Below are 26,706 nucleotides of genomic sequence, written 5' to 3'. Positions count from 1 at the left end.
TGTATTTATATTTACTCTAACATAACAAACTGATAAACATGCTATCAAATGCTGTTTATGCAAGGAAAGCAGATGGTTATTATTATTATTATTTGGCTAAGAAAGACAGATGCATACTTTTAATTTTTTAAATTTACTCTTTGGGAACAAAACCATTCAGCTATACTTAATCTGATATTTTTTCCAATTATGTTGAAAAGCACTAACAAGTGTATCACTTTTTTAACTTTGCTTTATAACACTTGAGTGCTTACCACTTAATGTGCCATTTAAAGGATAATTAATGGATAAACTAAAAGGATAATTATTATGGAGTTTAATATAGTAGGCAGACTGCTCATTAATCCTTACAAGCATAACTTCGTTATTATCATTTACTTAAAAAGATACCAAGGGAACTGATATTTACCACCACATTAACTACATATTATATACCCACACTGTATGTTTCTGCAATAATTTTGATTTATTTCAAAACTAAACTTTATTTAAAATAAATCTTGTTAGCTAATCGATACTCTGGAAAACTAGACTTACAACTTTCATATTTTTTCCTCTCTTCCAAGGGTTTAATACTCATATTAAAGTTTCCTTTAGGAAAAGTTAAGCAAACTTCCAGCATAGCAATTCACTGAATTATTAAATAGACATTAAAAACTATAAACATGAAAAAACATATAGAGAAAAGGATATACAAAATGACACTACCTAAAATTGATCAAGATTAAAGAGAACACAAATGTACATAATTATGTCATTTTCTGCAATGTTACTTAAATAATCAATAAAAATATCTTACGGAACATTTGGCATATAATTCACTTTATATAAATCTCAGACAATGATAACTTGCCCAGCATTCATTTAAAATGCCATAATAATTTACTGAAAAAGGAAATGTACCAATGTGTTAACAAGATTATGTCTGGGTTACATTTTTTTCCCTTTTCTACATTTTTCTCATTTTCTATTATAAGTTTGTATTAAAAAAACCCCAAATTTTTATTTTTTTATAAAGGTTTCATATGTACTTTATTTCTTCAATAATGACATGTCTTAATGGGTAGACAGTGCTTAAAATTGGTATCAATTATGAGCTGGGTTTTGCTTTTGGTTTTGTTTTTTTTTGAGACAGAGTCTCACTGCGTTACTCAGGCTGGAATACAGTGGCATGATCTTGGCTCACTGCAACCTCCACCTCGCAGGTTCAAGTGATTCTCCTGTCTCAGTCTCCCAAGTAGCTGGGACTACAGGTACGTGCCACCATGCCCGGCTAATTTTTTGTATTTTTAATAGAGACAGGGTTTCACTGTGTTAGCCTGGATGGTCTTGATCTCCTGACCTTGTGACCCACCAGCCTCGGCCTCCCAAAGTGCTGGGATTACAGGTGTGAGCCACTGCACCCAGCCAATTATGAGCTTTTTTTTTTTTTTTAAACAATTCATTACTATACCAGCAGGGATGATTACTAATCTCTCTATTCTTTTGGGGTGACTCTACCAACAAGAGACAGGTTCCATTCTACTCGGTTTGTGTTGCTATATATGTCCACATAGCAATGCAGAAAGTAGCTCCACTAGCTAATACAGCATTACCTTATAGTCATGAAAATCAGGTGTACATTTCTGGTGGCTCTACCTTGCCATTGTTTGCTGAACTTGGAGATGACTTAGTGTGTTTTTGACCAAGGGAAACATCATGAAAGTGAAGACAGAACTGTGGCAATGCAGCTGCTGCTTTGGTACAAATTCGCTTCAGGTCCAAAACTTTATTTTAATAAAAGTAAGTACTGGCTGGGCACAGTGGCTCACACCTGTAATCCTAGCACTTCAGGAGGCCGGGGTGGGTGGATCATCTGAGGTCAGGAGTTCAAGACCAACCTGGCCATCAGGGTGAAACCTCATCTTTAAAAAAAAAAAATTTTTTAATTAAAAAAAAAAAAAGTAAGTACTATATCACAAGTCTTTCTTTTTTAGATAAATAATTGAGATAGAGAGGCTAAATTTTTTTTTTTTTTTTAGACGGAGTTTCGCTCTTGTTACCAAGGCTGGAGCGCAATGGCGCGATCTCGGCTCACCACAACCTCCGCCTTCTGGGTTCAAGAAATTCTCCTGCATCAGCCTCCCGAGTAGCTGGGACTACAGGCGTGTGCCACCATGCCCAGCGAATTTTTGTATTTTTAGTAGAGACGGGGTTTCACCATGTTGACCAGAATGGTCTCGATCTCTTGGCTGGTGATCCACCCGCCTTGCTAAATTTTTTTTTAAAGACTGAAGTAACAGATTTAGCATTTAAATTGAATTTCTGAATTGCTTCTTTTATTAATATTAAATTGTTCTTAAGGATATTTTAGTAGAGTTGCTCTGGGATATCCTGGGGTGAGGAAGAAACATGAATATTATATGTCTGACTTTCCAGAGTGTTAATTAGCTTATAAGATTTGTTGTCTGATGATGATGACAATGAATATCATTATTAATGAGCAAAAATCCTTCTTCCAGCATGTATACCTCAAACCACTAACATCATCTGAATTGTGAGCTGTGAAGATGATAGTGAACATGTCTATCCAGTTGATTTCATGCCTTAAAACTAAAGGTATGGCTATTGACAAAAAATGGGGGAATTGAGTCTTTTCAACAGACAGCTATTTATTTTGCCATTGATATTCCATAACACAGTCAGTCACAGAATTTTTACTTCAGCGAGAAGGGAAGGAATTTTAAATGGCAAGTAACCAGCATTCATTAAATAACTTCTAATCAGCAGTATCTACTATTCTTTTGCATAAATGCTTCCTATAACCTAATACCTTAGGTGGCAGGATTTATAATCCTCATTTTACAGATTAAGAAATCAAGTCTCAGAAAACGTTAAGGTATCTGCCTAGGGTGTCACAACTAGAATGTCAGGGTTTCAACTCAGATCTTGCTAGTTCCAAAGCCTGCCCTCCGACAACATTGTCTCCTGGAATGCTTGTAAATCCAGAATGCTTAAAGAATAACTGGTTAAAATAAAGCCACAGACAGCATTAAGACTATGAAAGCTCATTATGAAAACATGAGGCAGTTTAACCAAGAGTACCTACTAATCACATTCAAACCAGGACATTAACTTGATTTTTCTTCTATTTTAAAAATTAATCATTATGGGTACATAATAGTTATATAAATTTAGGGCATTACCTTTAATTCCAAGGCTTCTGAGAGTAATTTCTGGGCGTTTTTCCGAAATGACTCGGTTTTGGGATCACTTCTAACTTCAATAGAAGGTCTATTTGAATGTTTTTCAATGAAAGTTTTCCACTCAGTATAAACTTCTCTGGCAAGATAAGCCACTTCTGAATCTGAGTGTTTACGCAGCTTGTTCACAGTGTGACCTGGAACAGGAAGAGAAGAACCAAAGGAAAGGTTGTTCCGTCTTCTTTTGAAAAGCGCAGGACTAGATGGACTGAGTGTGGCGCTGAGAAAGTCATTCACACACCAAAGAATCTAAAGACTTTTGTGCTAAAGAGGCTTGTTTCACAAGGACTGAGATAATAAGATAATAACTGGGGGAGACTCAGCCGCCTAGCCAATGCATTAGTCATAAACCAGAAGCATAATCAACAGATTCTTAAAAAGAACAACAAAGGTACCCATTCTTTAACCAAAAATTACTATAAAAGAAAATGAATTAAGCATTTTTCTAGGTTTTTTGAGGAGTGGGGTACGTCGTGTATTTCAAGACAACAAAATAGCTCTAGTTATTACGGGAACAGTATTTAGCTAATACATGTGAAAAGACTGACAGAATGAGAACTTTTTTTGTATCCCCTGATGAAATAATTCATTCAGAGACAATCGTGAGTGGATGAACTCATTCAATGAGTCTGATGGGGAAATTTATAACAGAAGGATGAGCTGTCATCATCTAAACCCACTGTTCAATGTTAGCATCCCCAAGAGTGGGACTAACAGACAGAAAAAGTACTTCGAACCCTTAACCTATGAAGTAGTCTTATCCTCTTCCCCAAAAGAAAAAGAACCATAATCCAGTTAGTCACTCAAAGCTAACTTCCAATTTACAGGAAATATGAGATACAGAAGAATAAATTAAATTATAGGATGAAGAAACAAGACAAATTCTGAATGTGGGACATTCTACAGGATAACAGATATGGTTTCTTCCACAGTTGGTAGAGTTGTTTTGTTTTGTTTTGTTTTTCTGTTTGGTTTTTTTTTTTTTTTTGAAAAGGACCGTTAGGGTTAGGGACTACTGTAGATTAAAAGAGTCTCTTGAGTCCAAACTACCAAATGTGATCTGTGATTCAAATTCCAGTTGGAACAAACCAACTGTTAAAAGATATTTTGAGATAAACAAGGAATATGAATATGCACTAGATACTAAATTATACCACGGAATAATTGTGAACTTTGTTAAGCACAACAGCAATGGCACTATGGTTACATGAGAAAATATCCACATTTTTTAGAGATGCATACTGAAGTACGTAGAGTTGAAATGACAAAAGGCCAGAGATTCTGCTTTAAAATACCTCAGCAACAACACAAAAGCAAAAAGGGAAAGATGAAGTGGGGCAAAATCTTAGTTACTGAACCTGGGTGAAGGGCATATAGGAGTTAGTTACAATATTCTCTTTATTTTTGTGCATGTTTGAGAATTTCATAATAAAAATTTTAAAAGGTGAAGGGTCAAAAATATCAATATGCACAAGTACTTAGATAAAAATAAATACCTAGAAAGGCTAAAAAAGTCAACTAAACACTTAAAACTAAAAGTTCAAAAAAAATGGAAGAATACAAGATAGATATATATTTTTTAAATTTTTTATTTTAATGAATTCTTAAATCCTGTTCCATGGATTGAATATAAGATAGACATATTTTTAAAAACCAACAGCTTTCTTAGGTCAGCAATAGCCAGTCAGAACACAACAGGGGAACACATCCTGTTGAAACTAGCAAAAACTATAAAGCACTTTGGAAAGCGCTGACAAGAATGGGTCTGTGAGCGTGCAAGGGTGCTGTCTGTTTGTGCGCCCTCCCTTAACACACTGGGATCCCTCCTTTTCTTCCATCCCTAGTACCGCTGCCCTGCCTTAGGGCATGTTGCCCCAGATGATTACGGAGACACCCTGATTGACCCCTCTGGCTAAGTTTGGTACCACTTAATGCCATCTTCCACACTGCAGCTAGGATAGCCTTTATTTATTTTTAGTGTTTTCTTTTTTAGGGACTTTTTTCCTAAAGCATAAATTTGACCATTTCACTCCTCCACTTAAATCCTCTGGTGCTATATACACCCTTACCTTTTCATAAAAGTCCCTTCACAATCTGCCACCCTCCTACCTACTTTCTATCTTCATTTCCAGCTACTATCCACTGTCATCCAATACTCCAGCTACTTGGAGCTCCTAAAACATTTTATTTTGTATCTCTTTACTTTTGAACACACACCCCAATGTACACTCTGTCTGCCTGAAATACTCCTTCTCTTTTTATCTGGCCAACTTCCATTCAGTCTTTAAGACTCATTTAAGGGTCCCTTCCTCCAGGATTTCTTCCTTAATATCTCTAGTCTTGGTCAGCACCCCTGCTCTGTTTCTTTAGCACGTTATGCTTCTGTTTATCATGATAATTACTAGAGTTAGTTGTAATTATCTGATTGGTTATCTCTTTTGCTCACCAAATTGAGCTTCTTGCAGAAATTGCTGTGCAAGAAATCCTCTAACCTTAGGGGATGCTCATCTTTGTATCTCCAGCAGTGAGCATAGTGGCAGGAGATGGGAATCAGGAGAGCAGGGTGGTTGTATGAGAGACCCGTACAAAGAATAACATACATTCCTACTAAAATACATAACAGATGATTTGAATAAAGGGAAAATAAACCTTATTATGAGATGGAAAAGCACAAAAATGCCTACATAGAAATTAGTTGGCCAGGTGCAGTGGCTCATACTTATAAACTCAACACTTTGGGATGCCAAGGTGAGAGGACTGCTTGAGCCCAGGCGTTCAAGACCAGCCTGGGCAACACAGTGAGACTCTGTCTCTACAAAAAATTAAAAAATTAGCCAGGCGTGGTGGCATATGCCTGTAGTTTCAGCTACTTGGGAGGCTGAGATGGGAGGATGGTTGAACCCCAAAGTTCAAGGCTATAGTGAGCTGTGAACACGCCACTGCACTCTCACCTGAGCAACAGATCAAGACTCAAGACTCTGCCAAAAAAAAAAAAAAAAAAAAAAGAGGGAGGGAGGAAGAGAGGGAAAGAAGGAAGGAAGGAAAAGAAAAGAAACAAAAAGAGGAAAGGAAAGGAAAGGAAGCAAACAGCAAAAAAGAAATTACAGATTTTATGTAATCTCAACCAAAAATCTCAATAGTTTATTTTTATTAGACTACAACCAAATACTTCTAGACAAATGTAACTGGACAAGTATATAAAAATGCTATTTTGAAAAAGAGGAGTTATGAGGCACAACTAGCTTCATAACTAATATCTAAGATATTATAACATATAGTAATGATATTGAAAATGATGTGGACCAACACCAAAAAAGAAAAAAGGATAGGGAATAAAAAATGAAGGGCAGAAACAGAGTATAATCAATAAGAATTTAATATAAAATGAAGACCAATAACAAGGGCTGAAGTTGAGGCAGCAATTAACAGCCTACCAACCAAAAAAAGCCCAGGTCCAGGTGGGTTCACAGTCAAATTCTACCAGACATACAAAGAGGAGCTGGTACCACTCCTTCTGGAACTATTCCAAACAATCCAAAAAGAGGGAATCCGTCCCAAATCATTTTATGAGACCAACATCATCCTGATACCAAAACCCTGCAGAGACTCAGCAAGAAAAGAAAACTTCAGGCCAATATCCATGATGAACAAAGATGCAAAAATCTTCAACAAAGTACTGGCAAACTGACTGCAACAGCACATCAAAAAGCTTATCCACCATGATCAAGTAGGCTTTATCCCGGGGATGCAAGGCTGGTTCAACATACACAAGTCTATAAACATAATTCACCATATAAACAGAACCAAAGACAAAGACCACATGGTTATCTCAATTGATGCAGAGAAGGCCTTCGACAAAATTCAACAGCCAGTTATGCTAAAAACCCTCAAAAAACTAGGTATTGATGGAACGTATCTCAAAATAATAAAAGCTATTTATGACAAACCCACAGCCAATATCATACTGAATGGGCAAAAACTGGAAGCATTCCCTTTGAAATCCGGTACAAGACAAGGATGCCCTCTCTCACCACTCCTATTCAATATAGTATTGGAAGTTCTAGCCAGAGCAATCAGGCAAGAAAAAGAAATAAAGGGCATTCAATTAGGAAAGGAGGAAGTCACATTGTCTCTATTTACAGATGACATGATTGTGTATTTAGAAGACCCCACTGTCTCAGCCCAAAATCTCCTGAAACTGATAAGCAACTTCAGCAAAGCCTCAGGATACAAAATCAATGCGCAAAAATCACAAGCATTCCTATACACCAATACAGACTCAAAGAGAGCCAAATCAAGAACGAACTGCCATTCACAACTGCTACAAAGAGAATAAAATACCTAGGAATACAACTAACAAGGAACGTAATGGACCTCTTCAAGGAGAACTACAAACCACTACTCAGTGAAATAAGAGGGGATACAAAGAGATGGAGAAACATTCCATGCTCATGGTTAGGAAGAATCAATATCGTGAAAATGGCCATACTGCCCAAAGTAATTTACAGATTCAACGCTATCCCCTTCAAACTACCAATGACCCTCTTCACAGAACTGGAAAAAAACCACCTTAAACTTCATATGGAACCAAACGAGAGCCCACATAGCCAACTCAATTCTAAACAAAAAGAACAAAGCTGGAGGCATCACACTACCTGACTTCAAACTATACTACAAGGCTACAGTAATCAAAAAAGCATGGTACTGGTACCAAAACCAAGATATAGACCAATGGAACAGAACAGAGGCCTCAGAGGCAATGCCACACATCTACAACCATCTGATCCTTGACAGACCTCACAAAAACAAGCAAAAGGATTCCCTGTTTAATAAATGGTGTTGGGAAAACTAGCTAGCCATGTGCAAAAAGCAGAAACTGGACCCCTTCCTGACATCTTACACTAAAATTAACTCAAGATGGATTAAAGACTTAAACTTAAGACCTAACACCATAAAAACCCTAGAAGAAAATCTAAAAATCTAGGTAAAACCATTCAGGACATAGGCATAGGCAAGGACTTCAGGACTAAAACACCAAAAGCATTGGCAACAAAAGCCAAAATCGACAAATGGGACCTGATCAAACTCCACAGCTTCTGCACAGCAAAAGAAACAGTCAGCAGAGTGAATTGGCAACCAACAGAATGGGAAAAAATTTTTGCAATCTACCCATCTGACAAAGGGCTAATATCCAGAATCTACAAAGAACTAAAACAGATTTACAAGAAAAAAAACAAACAAGCCCATTCAAAAGTGGGTGAAGGATATGGACAGACACTTTACAAAAGAAGACATATATGAGGCCAACAAACATATGAAAAAATGCTCATCATCACTGGTCAATAGAGAAATGCAAATCAAAACTATACTGAGATACCATCTCAAGCCAGGTAGAATGGTGATCGTTAAAAAATCTGGAGAAAACAGATGCTGGAGAGGATGTGGAGAAATAGGAATACTTTTACACTGTTGGTGGGAGTGTAAATTAGTTCAACCATTGCGGAAGACAGTGTGACGATTCCTCAAAGACCTAGAAATAGAAATTCCATTTGATCCAGCAATCCCATTACTGGGTATATATCCAAAGGATTATAAATCGTTCTACTATAAGGACACATGCACACGAATGTTCACTGCAGCACTGTTTACAATAGCAAAGACTTGGAACCAACCCAAATGCCCAACGATGATAGACTGGACAGGGAAAATGTGGCAAATACACACCATGGAATACTATGCAGCCATAAAAAATGATGAGTTCATGTCCTTTGTAGGGACATGGATGAACCTGGTAACCATCATTCTCAGCAAACTGACACAAGAACAGAAAATCAAACACCGCATGTTCTCACTAATAGGCAGGTGCTGAACAATGAGAACACATGGACACAGGGAGGGGAGCATCACACACTGGGGCCTGTTGGTGGGGGAAATAGGGGAGGGACAGTGGGAGACAGGGAGTTGGGGAGGGATAACATGGGGAGAAATGCCAGATATAGGTGATGGGGAGGAAGGCAGCAAACCACACTGCCATGTGTGTACCTATGCAACCATCTTACATGTTCTTCATATGTACCCCAAAACCTAAAATGCAGTAAAAAAAAATTTAATGCATAACGAAAGAGTGAACAAAGGGAAGCAGAAAAAAAATTTATTTGAGAAAATGGTCAAAAGTTCAGAAAATTTCTCCGATTATGCCAACAGCATAGCCCAATATTGTTTGATTCCTTTATTGAAGGCCTGCTTGCACTAGATACTATGCTAGCCACCAGTCATGTAGGGCTTAAACAAGAAATTGTCCCGGCTTTAAAGATTCTATGAGGAGAATCCTGAAGTTGAAAAAAAAATGTAACTTTGAAGGGAAGTTGGGGTAAAATAATATTGAGTCTTTAACTTCTCACTCTAACCAATTATTTATCAGGAATTTGTACGTAGCCTTTCTATGAACCTGGGAAAGGAGGACATCAATACTCATCACAAGGAGAAAGAGGAGGAGGAATGTAGAGCATTCATTAGAAACGTCTAAAGGTGCTTCCTAGCTAGCAATGCTTAGGAAAGTGCTTTCCAATATACATTACTTGAAAGGACAAAGCATTCCTGGATACTTTTTTTTTCTGGGTAGAGTTCTCCTTATCCCTAAGATTACTCAGTGACCAGCAAACTTGGTCACTGTTGTAGATACAAACAATAAAATGATAAGATACGACAAGATGTCATACCTAGATCCAGGAGATTTAAACAGTTTTTTTTTTTTTTTTTTTTTTTTTTGAGACTGAGTTTTGCTCTCGTTACCCAGGCTGGAGTGCAATGGCACAGTCTCGGCTCACCGCAACCTCCGCCTCCTGGGTTCAGGCAATTCTCCTGCCTCAGCCTCCTGAGTGGCTGGGATTACAGGCACGTGCCACCATGCCCAGCTAATGTTTTGTATTTTTAGTAGAGACGGGGTTTCACCATGTTGACCAAGATGGTCTCGATCTCTCGACCTCATGATCCACCCACCTCGGCCTCCCAAAGTGCTGGGATTACAGGCTTGAGCCACCGCGCCCAGCCTGTTTGTTTGTTTTTTAAGATGGAGTTTTGCTTTGTCACCCAAGCCACAGTGCAGTGGCACGACCTCAGCTCACTGCAACCTCCACCTGCCCATTTCAAGTGATTCTGATGCCTCAGCCCAAGTAGCTGGGATTATAGGCATGCGCTACCACGCCTGGCTAATTTTTGTATTTTTAGTAGAGACGGGGTTTCGCCATGTTGGCCAGACTGGTCTCAAACTCCTGACCTCAGGTGATCCACCTGCCTTGGCCTCCCAAAGTGCTGGGATTACAGATGTAAGACACCATGCCTGGCCCATTTAAACACTTTCATTGGGTTTCTACCTTATGCCTGGTGCTGAGGATACAGAAATGAGAAAGTCACAACCCCTGGAATTTAGCCTACATTTTACCTGCCAAAGTGTACAAAGAAGACACGTGTACAGAAATACTCAATACAGTATTGTTTGTGATAGTGAAAAGCTAGGAACAACCTACAAGCTCATTAGTAAGGGTCCAGTTTGTTAAATAAATCAGTCAATTTAAACAATAACTACTTTGCAGTCATTAAAAACTAAAATAGGCTGGGTGCAGTGGCTCACGCCTGTCATGCTAGCACTTTGGGAGGCTGAGGTGGGTGGAACCCTGGAGGCCAGGAGTTTGAGACCAGCCTGGCCAACATGGCAAAACCCTTTCTCTACTAAAAATACAAAAATTAGCTGGGCGTGGTGGTGCATGCCTGTAATTCCAGCCACATAGGAGGCTGAGGCATGAGAATCATTTGAACCTGGGAGGCAGAGGTTACAGTGAGCCGAGACTGCGCCACTGCACTCCAGCCTGGGTGACAGAGGGAGACTCTGTCTCAAAAAAAACCCAACAAAACACTAAACTAAAATAACTCTACACATAGTAACTAGAAAAACGATCACTTGCCGGGCACAGTGGCTCAAGCCTGTAATCCCAGCACTTTGGGAGGCCGAGGCGTGTGGATCACGAGGTTGAGAGATCGAGACCATCCTGGTCAACATGGTGAAACCCCGTCTCTACTAAAAATACAAAAAATTAGCTGGGCATGGTGGCACATGCCTGTAATCCCAGCTACTCAGGAGGCTGAGGCAGGAGAATTGCCTGAACCCAGGAGGTGGAGGTTGCGGTGAGCCGAGATCGCGCCATTGCACTCCAGCCTGGGTAACAAGAGCAAAACTCCATCTCAAAAAAAAAAAGAAAAAAGAAAAACGATCACTTTTTTTAGTTAAGTGAAAAAAGCAGGTCTCAGAGCACACAGTATGAGCCACTATTTATTTTTAAAACTACATATGTATATACATATAAACAACATTTTTGTTTATATGCAGAGAAAAAAAGTCTTAAAGAATTTACAAGAAAATTACTAATGCTGGTCTCTTCTGAGTAATGGGACCGTGTATATCCATGCAGTTCAGCTCGCAATCTAGTGAGCTGGCTCAACGTGTCAACAAACCTAATAGTCTCGGCTGCATTATAGGAGGGCAATACTCATGTTTCTTCAGAATAGAGATTCTTGTTTCATAAGATTCTCACCTTAACCTTCTCCCTCTCCAAGAAAGGTACTGCTGATCCAGCTTTATGTATGAGAAATGAACTGGCAGAAGTCCCTCAAACACAGAGTCCTTCAACTTGGTCAAATCCAGCAGTCCTTCTCCATCCTGACATTACTTGGCCTCTCTGTGGCCTCTGACACCGGCCTTCTTCCTGAAATATTCTCTTGCACTGCGTTTGGAGATACCACCTGTTACTGGGTCTCTTCTTCTTTCTCTGTCTCCTCTGCTGGCTGCTGATCCTTTGCCCAATCTTTATCTCTGATCCCCAGCTAGGGCATTGTCCCTGGTCTCTCTTCTTTCTCCACTTGCCTTTCCTGAGTCATCTTGCCCACTCCTGTGGTCTAACTACCTGCAGGCAGATGACTTCTAACTATGCGTCCCTAGCTAAAGGTCCCCATTGAGCATGAGATCAAATATCCAGTCCCCTACTGGACACCTCCACCTGCTAATTCTGCAAACACCTCTAACTCAACATTTTTTTTTATCACAGAATGGCACCATCACCCACCCATTTTAGGATCCACTGTCTCTCTCAACCTTATGTTCATTCAGCCATTCCGAGTCATGTTGATCTACTTCCTTAATTCTCCCTATCTCTTTTCCTCTTCCTCCTCACCTCTGCTGCACTCTCACTGCCCTGATTCAGGTTCTCATCACTTCTCCACAAGTCTACTGCAGTACTTTACTAACCAATCTGTCTCCAGTCTGGCCCTCTCCAATTCCTCCCCTATACTAAAGGCAAAATGACCTTTTTCAAATACAATTTGATCATTATCATACCTTAACAAAAACCCTCCAATGGCTCTCCATTGCCTTCAAATTAATTTCTAACATAGCATTAAAGCTCTAGATGACCTGGAACCTCTTTGGCCTCACCTGTCACCATGTCGTCCTCCTTCCTCCCTCCCCCATCACCTTCACCCCTCCCACCCTTTTGCCTCTGTGTACTAACTTCTAGCCATAGAGAGCAGCTTGCATGTCCCTGTTTAGTGTCATGCTGGCTGGCCTGCTCCTACTTCTGTGCCTTAGCTCATACCATTCCCTCTGCCTAGAATATTTAAATCTCCATATTCTCCTCAAAACTATAAACATAGTGAGGGCAGAACCTGTACCTTACTCCAAGTTCTATTCCTAGCCCCCAGCAAAGTGCCTAGCACAGAAGAGACAATCCATAAATGTTTGCCGAATGGAATCAGTTAAACACAAAACATTTACATTTGACTTCCACATTGGTTTTGTACTAACATTTGAATATGGATAGAGTTGATTAGGAAAATCACACAACTGCAAACAAAATAATGAAACTACACTGTAAAGAACTGAATCCAAAGGTGCAGAGAAAATGAGAAGTTTCTAATTCTTATCCACTGCTGAGAATTTTTCCTACTTATCACTCTAGGATTTATATGAATTATCTCATTTAATTTTTGTAACAATGACTTAAATACCATTATTATAACTCTTCACAAATGGGAAACCTAAACACAGTAAGGCACCTTGCCCAAGGTCTCACAGCTAATAAGTGTGGAAGCTAGGATTAGAACACAAGCAACCTGACTCTACCTCCAGAGCCTGTACACTTAACCCCTAATACACTATACTTCTGTGTTATTAGGGACTGGCACACAGGAAGTCTTCAATAAGGCTCTATTAAGATACTGCTATTCACATCCTCGGTATTCCAAAATCAGAAGGGCACAGGCCCTGAGACATGGCCAAAGGCCAGAAAGCTTCAACTCACAGGTCTGGACAGCGGAGTCACTGCTTTTGCCTACAGGGGGCAGTACATCCCTCAGATACTCCTACAAGAGCCATGCCGAGACTGGTGGAGAGTCTGTTGCCAACACCAGCCAAACCAGCCCAGGAAGGGTAGGGCTGTAAAGAAGCCCAGTGGGGGATGCAAGACTTGTCAGCTAGAGGGAAGAATTTCCAAAGAAGAGTAACAGCAAGAAAGGCAATTCAGTCTGGGGCAAGAAAAGAGAAGGAGATTGGGAAACCCTCTATTAGAAAAAAACAAAGCAGAATCATAAATTTCAGATCACAAAGAGAATTCCATGATAACTCTAATAATGACAGGCTGGGCATGATGGCATGCCTGTAATCCCAGCACTTTGTGGGGGCAAGGCAGCAGAATTGCTTGGCCCTAGGAGTTTGAGATCAGCCTAGGCAACACAGTGAGACCCTATTCTACAAAAAAGAAAAAAAAAAAAAAAGAATTGACTGGATGTGGTGGCACATACCTGCAGTCCCAGCTACTTGGGAGGCTGAGGCAAGAGGATCGTGTGTGCCCAGGAGTTTGAGGCTGCAGTGAGCTATGATCATGCCACTGCACTCAGCCTAGGTGGCAGAGTGAGACCCTATCTCTAAAAAAAATTGTAAAATAATCATAATGACAGCTGTTGTGCTACTTTACCCACATTAATTCATTTAATCCTCAAAACAACCCCATGAAGTAGGTGCTATAGTTCTCCAACTTACAGGGTAAAGAACCTAAGGTACCGAGAGGTGAGGTAACTTGTGAAACACAAGAATAAGCCAGAACAGATTTCATATATAAGCAGTCTGGCTCCAGAGCCCACACTTTAACCCTCTACTATTGCCTCTGGTGATCAGATAGTCCTACATCCTCCTGATTCAAATGAAAAAGATGAGGCTCCGTGACCTTTCCCCAAGGTCACAAGTTGGCCAGCAGCTGCATCAAGGAAGTTAATGATCTGCAAAAAGTCATTATTTGCTTCATGAAGTTTATGTTTGAAAGTAAGCAGTGCCACTGGCTGGTCTTATGACCCTGGTCAAGTTCCCTGGGTTTAAGGTTAGGGGATTTCTGCATCCCAGCACATTGTTAAGACAAATTCCCTGCAGGAAGCAGTCTTTTGCTCATTTACCAAACATTACCAAATACTCAGTATGTACCATGCCCTGTGCTAGGCATTGGGATAGAATGTTAAGCAAGACAAGACCCGGGAAATCCAGGCTAATCTGTATTCAAGGAGCTCTAGGAAAGCCAGGGGACAATATCTCAACAAACAAATGCACACTAAAAGGTATTATACAGGTCCTAAGATAGTATTGAAGGGGAACTCCAAGGAGGGCCAAAAGGACAGAGGAGTCAGTTCAGCTGGTAAAGGCACGGTGGCTCACACCTGTAATCCTAGCACTTAATGGGAGGATGAGGCAGGGAGATCAGATGAGGCCAGGAGTTCCAGACCAGCCTGGCCAACATGTGAAACCCCGTCCCTATTACAAATGCAAAAATTAGCCGGGCAAAAATAATTGGTACACGCCAGTAATCCCAGCTACTCGGGAGGCTGAGGCATGAGAATTGCCTGAACCCAGGAGTCGGAGGTTTCAGTGAGCCACGATCGCACCACTGCACTCCACTCTGACAGAGTGAGACTGTCTCAAAAAGAAAAGAAAAGAAAAGAAAAAAAAAGAAAAGAAAAGAAAATTGGAGACCCCCTGGTTAGGAGCCTCTCTCCACAGACCCTGCATCACCTCACTCAGGAGCTTTCTTGCAAAGCACTGAGAACGAAAAGCATCACACTCAGCTGATGCTAATTTAGTTTGTGACTCAACTCCCAGCTCCAAAGGCATCAAGGGCTGGATGCTCTGGCGCTTCTGCCAGATTGTTTGAAGGGCTTTTGCAAAATAATAATAACTCAAGGGGACAGGAATAACACAAGAGGTAGCGTGAACAAGAGCACAGAAGCCTGAAAAGCATAGCATAATTTGAGGATTATCGTAGACAGAACAATCGTCCTCAATAATGACTATGCCCTCATCCTCCGAACCTGTGACTATGTTACCTTACATGGCAAAAGGAGCTCTAGAGATGTGATTCAGGTTAAGTATCCTGGGATGGAGAGATCAGCCTGGATTTTCCAGGTGGGCCCAATCTAGTCATATGGGTCCATAAAAGTAAAGAAGAGGCAGAAAGATGGGTCAGAGATGAGATGTGAGAAGAATTCAACTTACCGTTGCAAGTTTTGAAGATGGAGGAAGGGGACCACAAGCCAAGGAATGAAGGTGACCTCTAGAAACTAGAAAAGGCAACTAGTCTAGGAAACAGATTGTCCCCTAGAGCCTCCAGAAAGGAATGCAGTCCTACCATCATTTTGATTTTAGCCTTTTATTCCTCTTTAGGTTTCAGGAGATGGCATAACATGGTATAAAAACATCTTAGCTTCGTCACCTATTATTTGGTTGTCTAACCTGGGGCAAGTTACTTTAAACTCTCCAAGCCTCACTTTTCCCATCTGTAAAATGAAAAAAAATTACACTTACTTTCCAGAACTGTTATATAGATCAAACAAGGTCATAGATGTGAAAGTACTTTGTAAGAAGAGGGGTTTTGTTGTTGTTAATCAATCATAAACAAAAATACAGCATCTCTGAAATCAGATACGATTGACAAAACTTTCCCAGAATATTCATACATACAGTATTGTGAAAATTCATATATACAGACTGCCCACCAGGTTGAGAGTACAAGGCCTAATTCCACTGCCTGATCAGCTATTTAACAACACCCAGTGCTCTTTGGTTTCCTTAATAATAAATGTATCAGTGGCGCATGCCTGTAGTCCCAGCTACTTGGGAGTAAAGCAGGAGAATTGCTTGAACCCAGGAAGCGGAGGTTGCAGTGAGCTGAGATTGCACCAATGTACTCCAGCCTGGGTAACAAGAGCAAAACTCCATCCCAAAAAAATAAAATAATAAAATAATAATAATAATAAAGGTATCCACTCACAGAGGCCTTGTAGCTGCCTGCTCCAAAGACTTTTTACTAGCTGGCCCTCAACTTCCCACAACACTTGAGGACATTGAGGCCACCCATTTCCCCTGCCTCTAAGAACAGTCTCTGGCCAGCATGCCTATGTACTGCCCTGGCTCTCTTCCCGTCTAACTATACTTCCTTAGCCTCTTTACCTGGCTCCTATTCTTCCTTCCACTTCCCCTGCATAGATTTTCTCCCAGGTTCAGTCCTTCAGCCTCTTCATCTTTCCTTTCACTCAGAGACTTCATCTACTTAGGTGATTGCAAGCGAACACTTCCTGGCAAATGACTTCCAAATAAGTATTTCCAGTCTAAATTTTGCATCTGAGCTTGAATTCCACATCTCCAATTTTCTGCTGGACACTTCCACTTAATGGGTTTATGTGAGAGCAAAACTCTACGGACACTGACGCATATGGAAACACTGAAAGAAAACTCCCATTTGAGGTATACAAGGAAAGGCACTAAATTCTGATTTAAAACAGTTAAATTCAAGCAGATGGCAGAGTCCATAGAGACAGTCCAATAAAATAAAGGGACATATGGCTGGGGTCCAGGGTACAATGGCAGTCTGCTAACCAGGAAGGGACACTGCCCCAGGAGACCTGGATTCTCATTATATCTCTGGTGCTAACTCACTAGGTGGCCCTGGATAAGTCACTTCATCTCTCTGGGTCTCAGTTTCCTTGTTTATAAACTGAAGTAGGTAAATGGATTTAAAAGGGTAATGACACTGACATTTACAGAGCTCATAGAAATATATAAGAAAAATTGTAAGACCCCAGCATAAATGGACAAAGAACATGAACGGTTTACAAAAAGAAGAAAGAACAAAGTGCCAAAAAAAAAACACATGGAAAACAATTCATTCTATGCAGCACATGAAAACAAGATGCTATTTTTACCTCTTACATTTGTAAGATTTAAGAAAATGGCAGGAATATAAATTGGAACAACCTTTCTAAAAATCTAAGATTCAAAAATGGATCAGAACAGGAGATGCATATCCAAGAGGTATCTGAATTAAGGCTTCAGTTAAGTTGGAGATACGGACAAGCTCTCTGGCGAAATGCTTCAAAGAAGCAGCAAAAGACTACGGGCTGAGCTTTAAGGAAAAGCACGCTGTTAGGGGAAAGAGGATGATGACTGAAGAAACACAAACAGGAAAGAAACAAGGACATAGAAGGCCAGAAGAGCCATGGAGAAAACTTGTTCAACTTTGTCATTTTCACTCATTTGAGGACTATATCCTGAGCTCCTGCTGTATGCCACTAATGCTTGAAATATACTGGTAAATAAAATGTAACTTTGCTGGCATGGAGTTACTGCCTAACAAAAAAAAAAAAAAAAAAGAAGAAGAAGTAAATAATTAAATAGGTGATTACAAACTGAGATAAGGGCTATGAAGGTAACAAACAGTTTAAAAATAGATACAGAACTGGCAACAAGTTCAGTGTCATTTATGTCAACAGAAAGGGAGTGATCCATGGTCTCAAATTCACAGTCTGGAAAGATGAGAACTGAGACAAGACCACTGGATTTGGATGGAATGAAATTACTTGTGTCCTGAGAGAGTAGTGGTTGTGGGAGAAGCCAGCTTGGAACGGTTTTCCCAAAGGAGTGGGCAGGCCAGAAATGGGAGTTGTGAGAAGCCAACATTTTTAAAGGAATCTGGCTATAAAAAGAAGAGAAATTAGGTGCTTGGAAAAGGTGGCAAAGACAATTAAAGGAGAAGATTTTTGCTTGTCTGAAAGCAGAAAGAGGGAGCCAGTGGAGAGGATAAGGGTGGCAACACAGCGAGAGGCATCAGGACATCCCCATTTTCCCTCACTTCTGTGATCAGTCCTTGCTAAATCCAGCCCATTATCCCTGAAAAGGTTTCTCTAAGGAGCTATTTCACTTCTCCACTCTCTCAGTCCTCCTCCATTTCCTCAGCCTTTACCGTCCAAGCCTTCACTGTGTCTCACTCACCTCAATGCTTATGACCATACCTCATCTTCATGGCTCACTTCCTCACCTCCTTCAAGTTTCTGCTCAAATCTCTCTCAGTGAGGCCCACTCCCCCCAACACCATCCACATTCCACATCCCCCTTAACTTACTTGACTTTTTCTCTTGCATAGCACTTAGCATCTTCTAACATAACTATACAAGTTGTTTATTATGTTTCTTCTTTATTGCCTGTCTCCTCACTAGAATGTAAGCTTCACAAGAATAGGGACTTTTGTCTTGCTTTGATCACAGGAATCTAGAACACTGCCTGGCACATGAATGAATATCTGAATGACCTCCTATCTGATCTCCTGATTTCTACCTGATCTTTCTCTATTAACACCCATTTCCTATGCATTTTTCTCTTAGTCATCAGAAACGCTTATCATGTCTTCCTACAGTTAACATTAAATGGTTCTAGTAGCAGCTGTTTCTAAAGCTCATAGGTTGCTAATAAGATACCCATCTTCACTGCAGCACGATTCACAGTAGCAAAGACATGGAATCAATTAAAATGCCCATCAATGTCAGACTGGATAAAGAAAATGTGGTATAGATACACCATGGAATACTATGCAGGCATAAAAAAGAACAAGGTCATGTCCTTTGCAGGAACACAGATGGAGCTGGAGGCCATTATCCGTAGCAAACTAATGCAGGAACAGAAAACCAAATACCGCATGTTTCACTTATAAGTGGGAGCTAAATGATGGGAACTTATGAACACAAAAAAGGGAACAGACACTGAGGTCTACTTGAGTGTGGCAGGTGGGAGAAGGGTAAGGAGCAGAAAACATAATTATTGGGTACTAGGTTTAATATCTAGGTAATGAAATAATATGTACAACAAACCCCCATGACACAGAGGGTTTACTTATATAACAAACCTTCACATGTACCCTCAAACCTAAAATAAAGGTTAAAAAAAAAAAATAGGCCCTTCCTCTCCTTTCTCCGGACTAAAAGTCTGACTCCAGCGCCGCTTGAGGCCTGTTTGCAGAACCGGCACAAACCAGCACCATGCCCATGAGACTGGGGTACTGGGACCTCCGCGGGCTGGCCCACGCCATCCGCCTGCTCCTGGAATACGTAGACTCCAGCTATGAGGAAAAGACCAACACGATGGGGGACGCTCCTGACTATGACAGAAGCCAGTGGCTGAAGGAAAAACTCAAGCTGGGCCTGGACTTTCCCAATCTGCCCTACTTGATTGATGGGGCTCAGAAGATCACCTAGAGCGACGCCATCCTGCACTGCATTGCCCGCTAGCACAGCCTGTGTGGGGAAACAGAAGAGGAGAAGATTCCTGTGGCCATTTTGGAGAACCAGACCATGGACACCTGGATGAAGCTGGTCATGATCTGCTACGACCCAGAATTTGAGAAACTGAAGTCAAAGTACTTGGAGGAACTCCCTGAAAAGTTAAAGCTCTACTCACAGTTTCTGGGGAAGCGGCCATGGCTTGCAGGAGACAAGATCACCTTTGTGGACTTCCTCGCCTATGACATCCTTGACCACAACTGTATATTTGAGCCCCGCTGCCTGAACGCCTTCCCAAACCTGAAGGACTTCATGTCCTGATTTGAGGGTCTGAAGAAGATCTCTGCCTACATGAAGTCCAGCAGATTCGTCCCAGGCCGTTTGTTTGGAAAGTCAGCTACATGGAACAGCAAATAAGGCCCCAGGTTGCCAGAAGATGGGAGGGAGGGGCCGACCCTGCTTCCTGGGCAGAACGCTGGAGAACACCCTGACTCCCAGGACCAGACTTCTTCCTTTTTCCATCTTTCCACTGTCTTCTCTTCCCTAGGGTTTCACTATCTTCCTTTCTTCTAACATAAGCCCTCCCTGCACTGAGGCTCTTTAAAGCTTCAGCTCCCCACTCTCCTCCACCAAAGTCCCCCTCCTAACATCTCCCTTTGCCTGCACTAACGCCAATCTGACGGCCTTTCCTCAGCGCTTGTCTCTTCTTTGAGAAGCCAGACTGATCCCTGAGCTCCCCAGCACTGTCCTCAAAGATCGTCTACATACCCTGATCTCTTTGCTGTGTCTCTATACCCCAGCCCTGTGAGATGCCCAATAAAGCCTTAACCATGCCTGAAAAAAAAATAATAAAATAAAATAAAATTCTCATAAGATAAAATTTACTACTAAATTACGTTATCCCCCTCCACCCACCATGGAAAGAATTCCTTGGGGAACCCTGCATAAAATAAAATTAAACAAGTTTCTTTCTTTCTTTCTTTCTTTTTTTTGAAAAGGTTTTATTCTGTCCCCCAAGCTAAAGTGCAGTGGTGTGAATTCCGCCTTCTGGGTTCTCCTGCCTCAGCCTCCCCAGTAGCTGGGGAGTACAGACACACAGCACCACACCCAGCTAATTTTTATATTTTTATTACAGATGAGGTTTCACCGTGTTGACCAGGCTGGTCTTGAATTTCTGACCTCAAGTATCTGCCTGCCTCAGCCTCCCAAAGTGCTGGGATTAGAGGCATGAGTCACTGTATCCGGCCAAACAGGTTTCCTTATTGTAGGATTTCATCTAGCCTATTATACGAGATGGTATACTGAAAACCTCTAAGAGAGAGGAAATCGTAATGTAACATTTTCCAAGCTTATTTGAACCCGGGACACTTTCTTCAAATAACATCTCACTGGACCAGAGTTCTAAGAAATCCACACTTGAAAAATGGCATCTGGGAAAAGTCCATACCCTATTGGCTAGTTTTTAAGTTTCTTTATAATACGGCCCTGTCTCTATCCACTCTTGCCCATTCCAGCCACGCATATTACATTCTAGCATGTTGTTTTCAGGATTTTCAAGCCTCCATTCCTTTACTCATGTCTCTGCCTGCAATGAGCCAGATCTCATTCTGACCTAGCAAAATCCCATCTCTTCTATGAAAACCCTTCTCCATTTGCCCAATCAGAAGTAGTCACTGTCTCCCTGTATTCCCACAGACCTTTGTACATTCCTTGATTTTAGCATTTTCACATCAATCATTATTATACACCTGAATGTCTATTTCTCCAGAGAACGTGGGTGCCTTACAAACATGAACCATGCATCATTCTGTAGCACCCAGCATAAGGCATAGAACAAGGAAGGTGCTCAGTATGTGTTGAATGAATGAATGAATATATATTCTATAAACACGATCAAATGATGATCCAAGGTTCTTGCTAATCCTCATCTTTCTTATCAATCTTAACAATAAATAGTGGCTCGCTCTGTTACTATTCTATATTAACTTCTCTCACTCTACAGAATCTTCGCCATTAGCATTCAACATGTTAGGATCCTCTTCCATCTTAAAAAAACAGAACTTTTGGCCGGGCACAGTTGCTCACGCCTGTAATCCCAGCACTTTGGGAAGCAGAGGCGGGCGGATCACAAGGTCAAGAGATTGAGACCATCCAGGCCAACGTGGTAAAACCCTGTCTCTACTAAAAAACACAAAAAATTAGCTGGGGGTGGTGGCGCGTGCCTGTAGTTCCAGCTACTCAGGAGGCTGAGGCAGGAGAATTGCTTGAACCCAGGAGGCAGAGGTTGCAGTGAGCTGAGACTGCACCACTCTGTGAGACTCTATCTCAAAAAAAAAAAAAAAAGAAAAAGAAAAAGAACTTTTTTGAATCCCACATTCTCTTTCTGATATTGTCACCTCTCTTTTTTTTCAATAACAAACTTCCTGAAAGAACTGTCTATTTTGTTTCATTTTCATACATCTTCTTCTCCCCTCAAGTTTCTGCCCCAACCTTCCTTTTGAAACTGTCGTAACCAAGATCATTAATGATTTCATTTTGCAAAATCCAATGTGTAATTTTTAGATGTAGCTTATTTGGCCCTTTGACAAGAATGGACACAGCTAAACAATACCCCCCCACCTTGCCTCCCCCCAACCTCCCCCAACTCTAGAAGAAACACTCTTTCCTTTGCATTCCATGGCAATATTCTTTTGTTTCCTTTCTGTTTCTCTGGTCGTACCTTCTCAGTTTCTTCTATAAGTCCTTAAGTACTGGTGTGCTTCCAGATTTTAGATTCAGCTCTTGGCTCTTCTTAACTTACTCTTCCTGGGCAAGCTTATCTACTATTATCACACCAATTCTCAGCTCTATGCTGAAAATGACTCCCCAGTATATGTTACAATCTTTCCTTAGCTTCACTCTTGTATTTCTAGCATTCTTTTGGACATTGCTTTTGGGATGTTCCACAGAACAAGTCTAAAACAGAACTTACTCCCTCCACCTCCAAACCTGCTGTTCCCTATCTTAATGAGTGGTACTGCTGTCCACCTACTTGCCCGTATCAGAAAGCTAACCCTCAGTCTCCATTGCTTCATCTTCATTCCCAACATCCAATCAATCTACAAGTCCTTTGGATATATTACATGTATGTCTCTTGATTCCAGCTATAATTGCTTCATCCCCATGATTACTCCTCCATCTAGGCCACCCTCATTTCTTATGCAGATGTTTTAGTAGCTCCCTAACTCAGCTTCCTGCCTCTAGGTTTGTTTTTGTCCAACACTCTTCCCACAAGGCAACCAGATAGATTTTTCTAAACTGAGTATGTCATTCCTCCATTCAAAACTCTTCAATAATAATCCTATTATCTTTAGGACAAAGAGCAAATTCTCAAACTTTATGGTGGACTAAAGCTACTCTTTCACTGCAGAATTACTAGATCCTGGATAAAAGCCATCTCATCCCAATTAAAAAAAAGTTAGCAGAAGCTAGAAGGGTATACTCAGGGAGGGGTGGGGCTATCCTATGGGCTGATATCAATAGCAATGCTGCTGAAATACTTAGCTTTGGGCCAGCAGTGAGGTGGGAGAGCTAATCCTGGGACTCTCATACTGAGGTGAGATCCTTAAGAGGTGTGCTAAAATATTACAGGTCAGAGATTGCTCTGACTATTGGCAGAAACAGAAGTTGTTAAGCCCCTTTAGAGGGAATCTCAATTTAGCCCCACAGAATTCCTACAGATTCATAGAGGCCAGGTACAGTGGCTCATGCCTATAATCCCAGCATTTTGGGAGGCTGAGGCAGGAGGATCACTTAGGTACAGGGGTTCAAGATCCCTAGCCTGGGTCTCCTGTACAGCAAGACCCCTTCTCTATAAAACATTTAAAAAATGATCCAGGCATGGTGGTATCTACCTGTCCCAGCTACTTGAAAGGCTGAGGCAGGAGGATCACTTGAACCCAGGAGTTCAAGGCTGCAGTGAGCCATTACTGCGCCACTGCACTCCAGCATGAGCAACAGAGTGAGACCCTGTCTCAAAAAAAAATAAAGTTCAAAGAAAAAAAATATATAATAATGAGTTCGCAATTAAAAATCAACAAGCACATGGGAAGGCAAGTAGCATCAGTCAGCAGAAACAATAAACAACAGATTTAAATCCCCAAGAACCATAAATGTTAGAATAGTCAGATGAATACAGAAGAGCTAGATATTAAATGTTTAAGGCACAATTACAAGAATGTACCAAAAAATTTTATAAAAAACATTTTGGGGATAAAGCAGATTTGTAAAAATGAAAACAGTTTTTGAAATAAAGAACTTAACAAATGGGCTAAATAGCAGATTAGAGTCAGCTGAAGAGATAATGCATGACTTGTAAGATACGTATCTGAAGACATTACCCTATAATGCTGAGTCAGACAAGGAGATAAAAAATAGATAAACTAAGGGGTATGAAGAATAGAAGACCTAACATACTTCTAATAATAGAATATCAGAAGGAGGGAACAGAAATAATTAAAGAGAGGAACTTCTGAAGAAATAATGATTGTTGCCAGGCATGGTGGCGCACACATGTAATCTCAGCACTTTGGGAGGCTGAGGTGAGAAGACTGCTTGAGCCCAGGAATTCAAGACCAGCCTGGGCAACATAGGGAGACCCTGTCTCTACAAAAAATACACACATTAGCTGGATGTGCTGGTGCTAACCTGCAGTCCCAGCTACCTGGGGGGCTGAGGCAGGAGGATCACTTGAGCCTGGGAGTTCGACGCAGCAGTGAGCTATGATTGTGCCACTGCACTCCAGCCTGGGTGACAGAGAAAGACTTTGTCTCAACAACAACAAAAGAGATAATGGCTATAAATTTTCAACAATGAACATGAATCTGTAGGTCCAGGAAGTATAGAAATATAATGTATCTAAGATAAATAAAAAGAAATACAGGCTATGGTAGCCAGCCTACAAGTTAGACTCCAATGATTATCAACTCCTGGTATTCATACCCTTATGTTGCCTTCCAAACTGTATCAGGGATGGTCTGTGTGACCAATAGCGTATGATAAAACTGATGATGTATCACTTCTGAGATCAGGTTACAAAAGACACTGTGGCTTCCATCTTGGTTGTTCTCTTGCTTTCTTGTTCTTTCCTGGATCACTTGTTCTGAGGAAAGCCAGCTGCCACGTCATGAGCAGCTCCAAGGAGAGGCCCACATGATGAGAAACTAAGGCCTCCTGCCAGCAGTCCTGTGAGCCATTCTGGAAGCAAATCCTGAAGCCCTGGTCAAGCCTTCAGATGAGTGCAAACCCAGCTGGTAGCTTGACTGTAACCTCATAAGAGACCCTGTGCCAGAACCACCCAGATAAGCTGCTCCCAGATTCTCGACTTAAAAAATTGTGTGCAATAATAAATACTGTCTTCAGCAGCTAAATTTTAGAGTAATTTTTACACAGTGATAGATAACTAATACATATGCCAAGACCAAACAGTTCTGAATGGCTTACTAGGAACCTTCTCCATCTGGTCCAGAATGTCTCTCTGGCTTCATTTCTTGCCATGCTCTCTCAAGCACATTACATTTCTAACACGCCAAACTTCTTTTAGCTTCTGGAATGCACCATGTTCTCTCCCACCTCCACCCTCTATACAGCTCACGTGATGTACTCCTGCCTGACACATTCTTCAACACCTTCTGCCCTACTCCTAACACATATAGTCATTTTGCTAACTTCTCCCCATCATCAGAGCACTTATCACATTGTATGATGAAGTCTTGTTAAACTATTAGATTTAAGGCTCCAAAAAGGCAGGACAATATCTGTCTCCTTCATTATTATGCCTATATAGTTTCCAACACAGAAAAGATACTCAGTAAATATTTGTCCCTTATAACCCACAGAATAGGAACAGGCAGGAAGACCAAAGGTTGAAGAATGTAAACATTCTCAGGCAATGATCCAAATGAAATCTTCAGCATAGCAACTGATTTAACTATAAAGAAACCAAGAAACTCCTATATTCCATACAACCTCAGATTTAGGGGAGACTTCGGATAGTCAAGGCTCAAGGCCAGGCATCGTGGCTCACGCCTGTAATCCCAGTACTTTGGGAGGCCAAGGCAGGTGAATCATGAGGTCAGGAGTTCAAGACCAACCTGGCCAATGTGGTGAAACCCCATCTCTACAAAAAATACAAAAATTAGCTGGGCATAGTGGTGGGCACCTCTAATCCCAGCTACTCGAGAGGCTGAGGCAGGAGAATTGCTTGAACCCAGAAGCCAGAGATTGCAGTGAACCAAGATGTGCCACTGCACTCCAGCCCGGGCAACAGAGTGAGACTCCACCCCCAAAAAAAGAAAAAGACTCAAAGTTGTATGGTTTCCAGTTCCTCCTAAGTTAAGCCCTGTTGTGGTTTCATTAGGATCCTTGAATTGAAATCTCCAAACATCAGAAATATCCATTCTTGAAAGCATACTCATAATTGTACTCAAACACCAAATAGAAATCATATTTTTTAATTATAATCTTAATATTACAATCTTAAAATCTTCAAATCCAGACTATTATGTTGATATTTAAGTTATGATTATATACGGTATTTGTGGAATGTGCTTAACTATATATATATGCATATGTACATATATACATGTTATGAAATATTAATCACTAGTACCCTCTGCTGGTGGAAATACTTTATATGCTCATATGAATGGTCTTATTGCCCCCTAGTGATTATAACCTATAAAGATAAAATCCAGCAGCAGATGGGAGAATCTCCTTGGCTATAATAGTAGGGTTTTATATTCTTAAAGTATCTGATTTTCTCAGATTCTGGTTTATATTACAGGGGTAC

The 26,706-nt window shown here is 40.8% G+C and overlaps 1 protein-coding gene and 2 pseudogenes across 3 annotated transcripts in view; 1 reads left to right on the top strand and 2 right to left on the bottom strand.

Annotated features, from left to right (window-relative positions):
* Window positions 1–26,706, bottom strand: part of TCEANC2 (transcription elongation factor A N-terminal and central domain containing 2) — a 65,590-nt gene that overhangs the window by 22,454 nt on the left and 16,430 nt on the right. For all 3 annotated transcript variants that reach the window (XM_039474414.2, XM_010348729.3, XM_074380861.1), the window contains one exon: window positions 3,186–3,379. In XM_039474414.2, the coding sequence (XP_039330348.2) occupies window positions 3,186–3,379 (194 nt within the window). The remainder of the gene's footprint in view (window positions 1–3,185; window positions 3,380–26,706) is intronic.
* On the bottom strand, window positions 1,469–3,179 carry LOC120366062 (cytochrome c oxidase subunit 7B, mitochondrial pseudogene; annotated as a pseudogene).
* On the top strand, window positions 19,585–20,557 carry LOC101028653 (glutathione S-transferase Mu 1 pseudogene; annotated as a pseudogene).

Source organism: Saimiri boliviensis, chromosome 11, assembly GCF_048565385.1.
Source record: "Saimiri boliviensis isolate mSaiBol1 chromosome 11, mSaiBol1.pri, whole genome shotgun sequence".
Classification (NCBI taxonomy): Eukaryota; Metazoa; Chordata; class Mammalia; order Primates; family Cebidae; genus Saimiri; species Saimiri boliviensis.
This window is presented reverse-complemented; position numbering and strand designations above follow the sequence as displayed.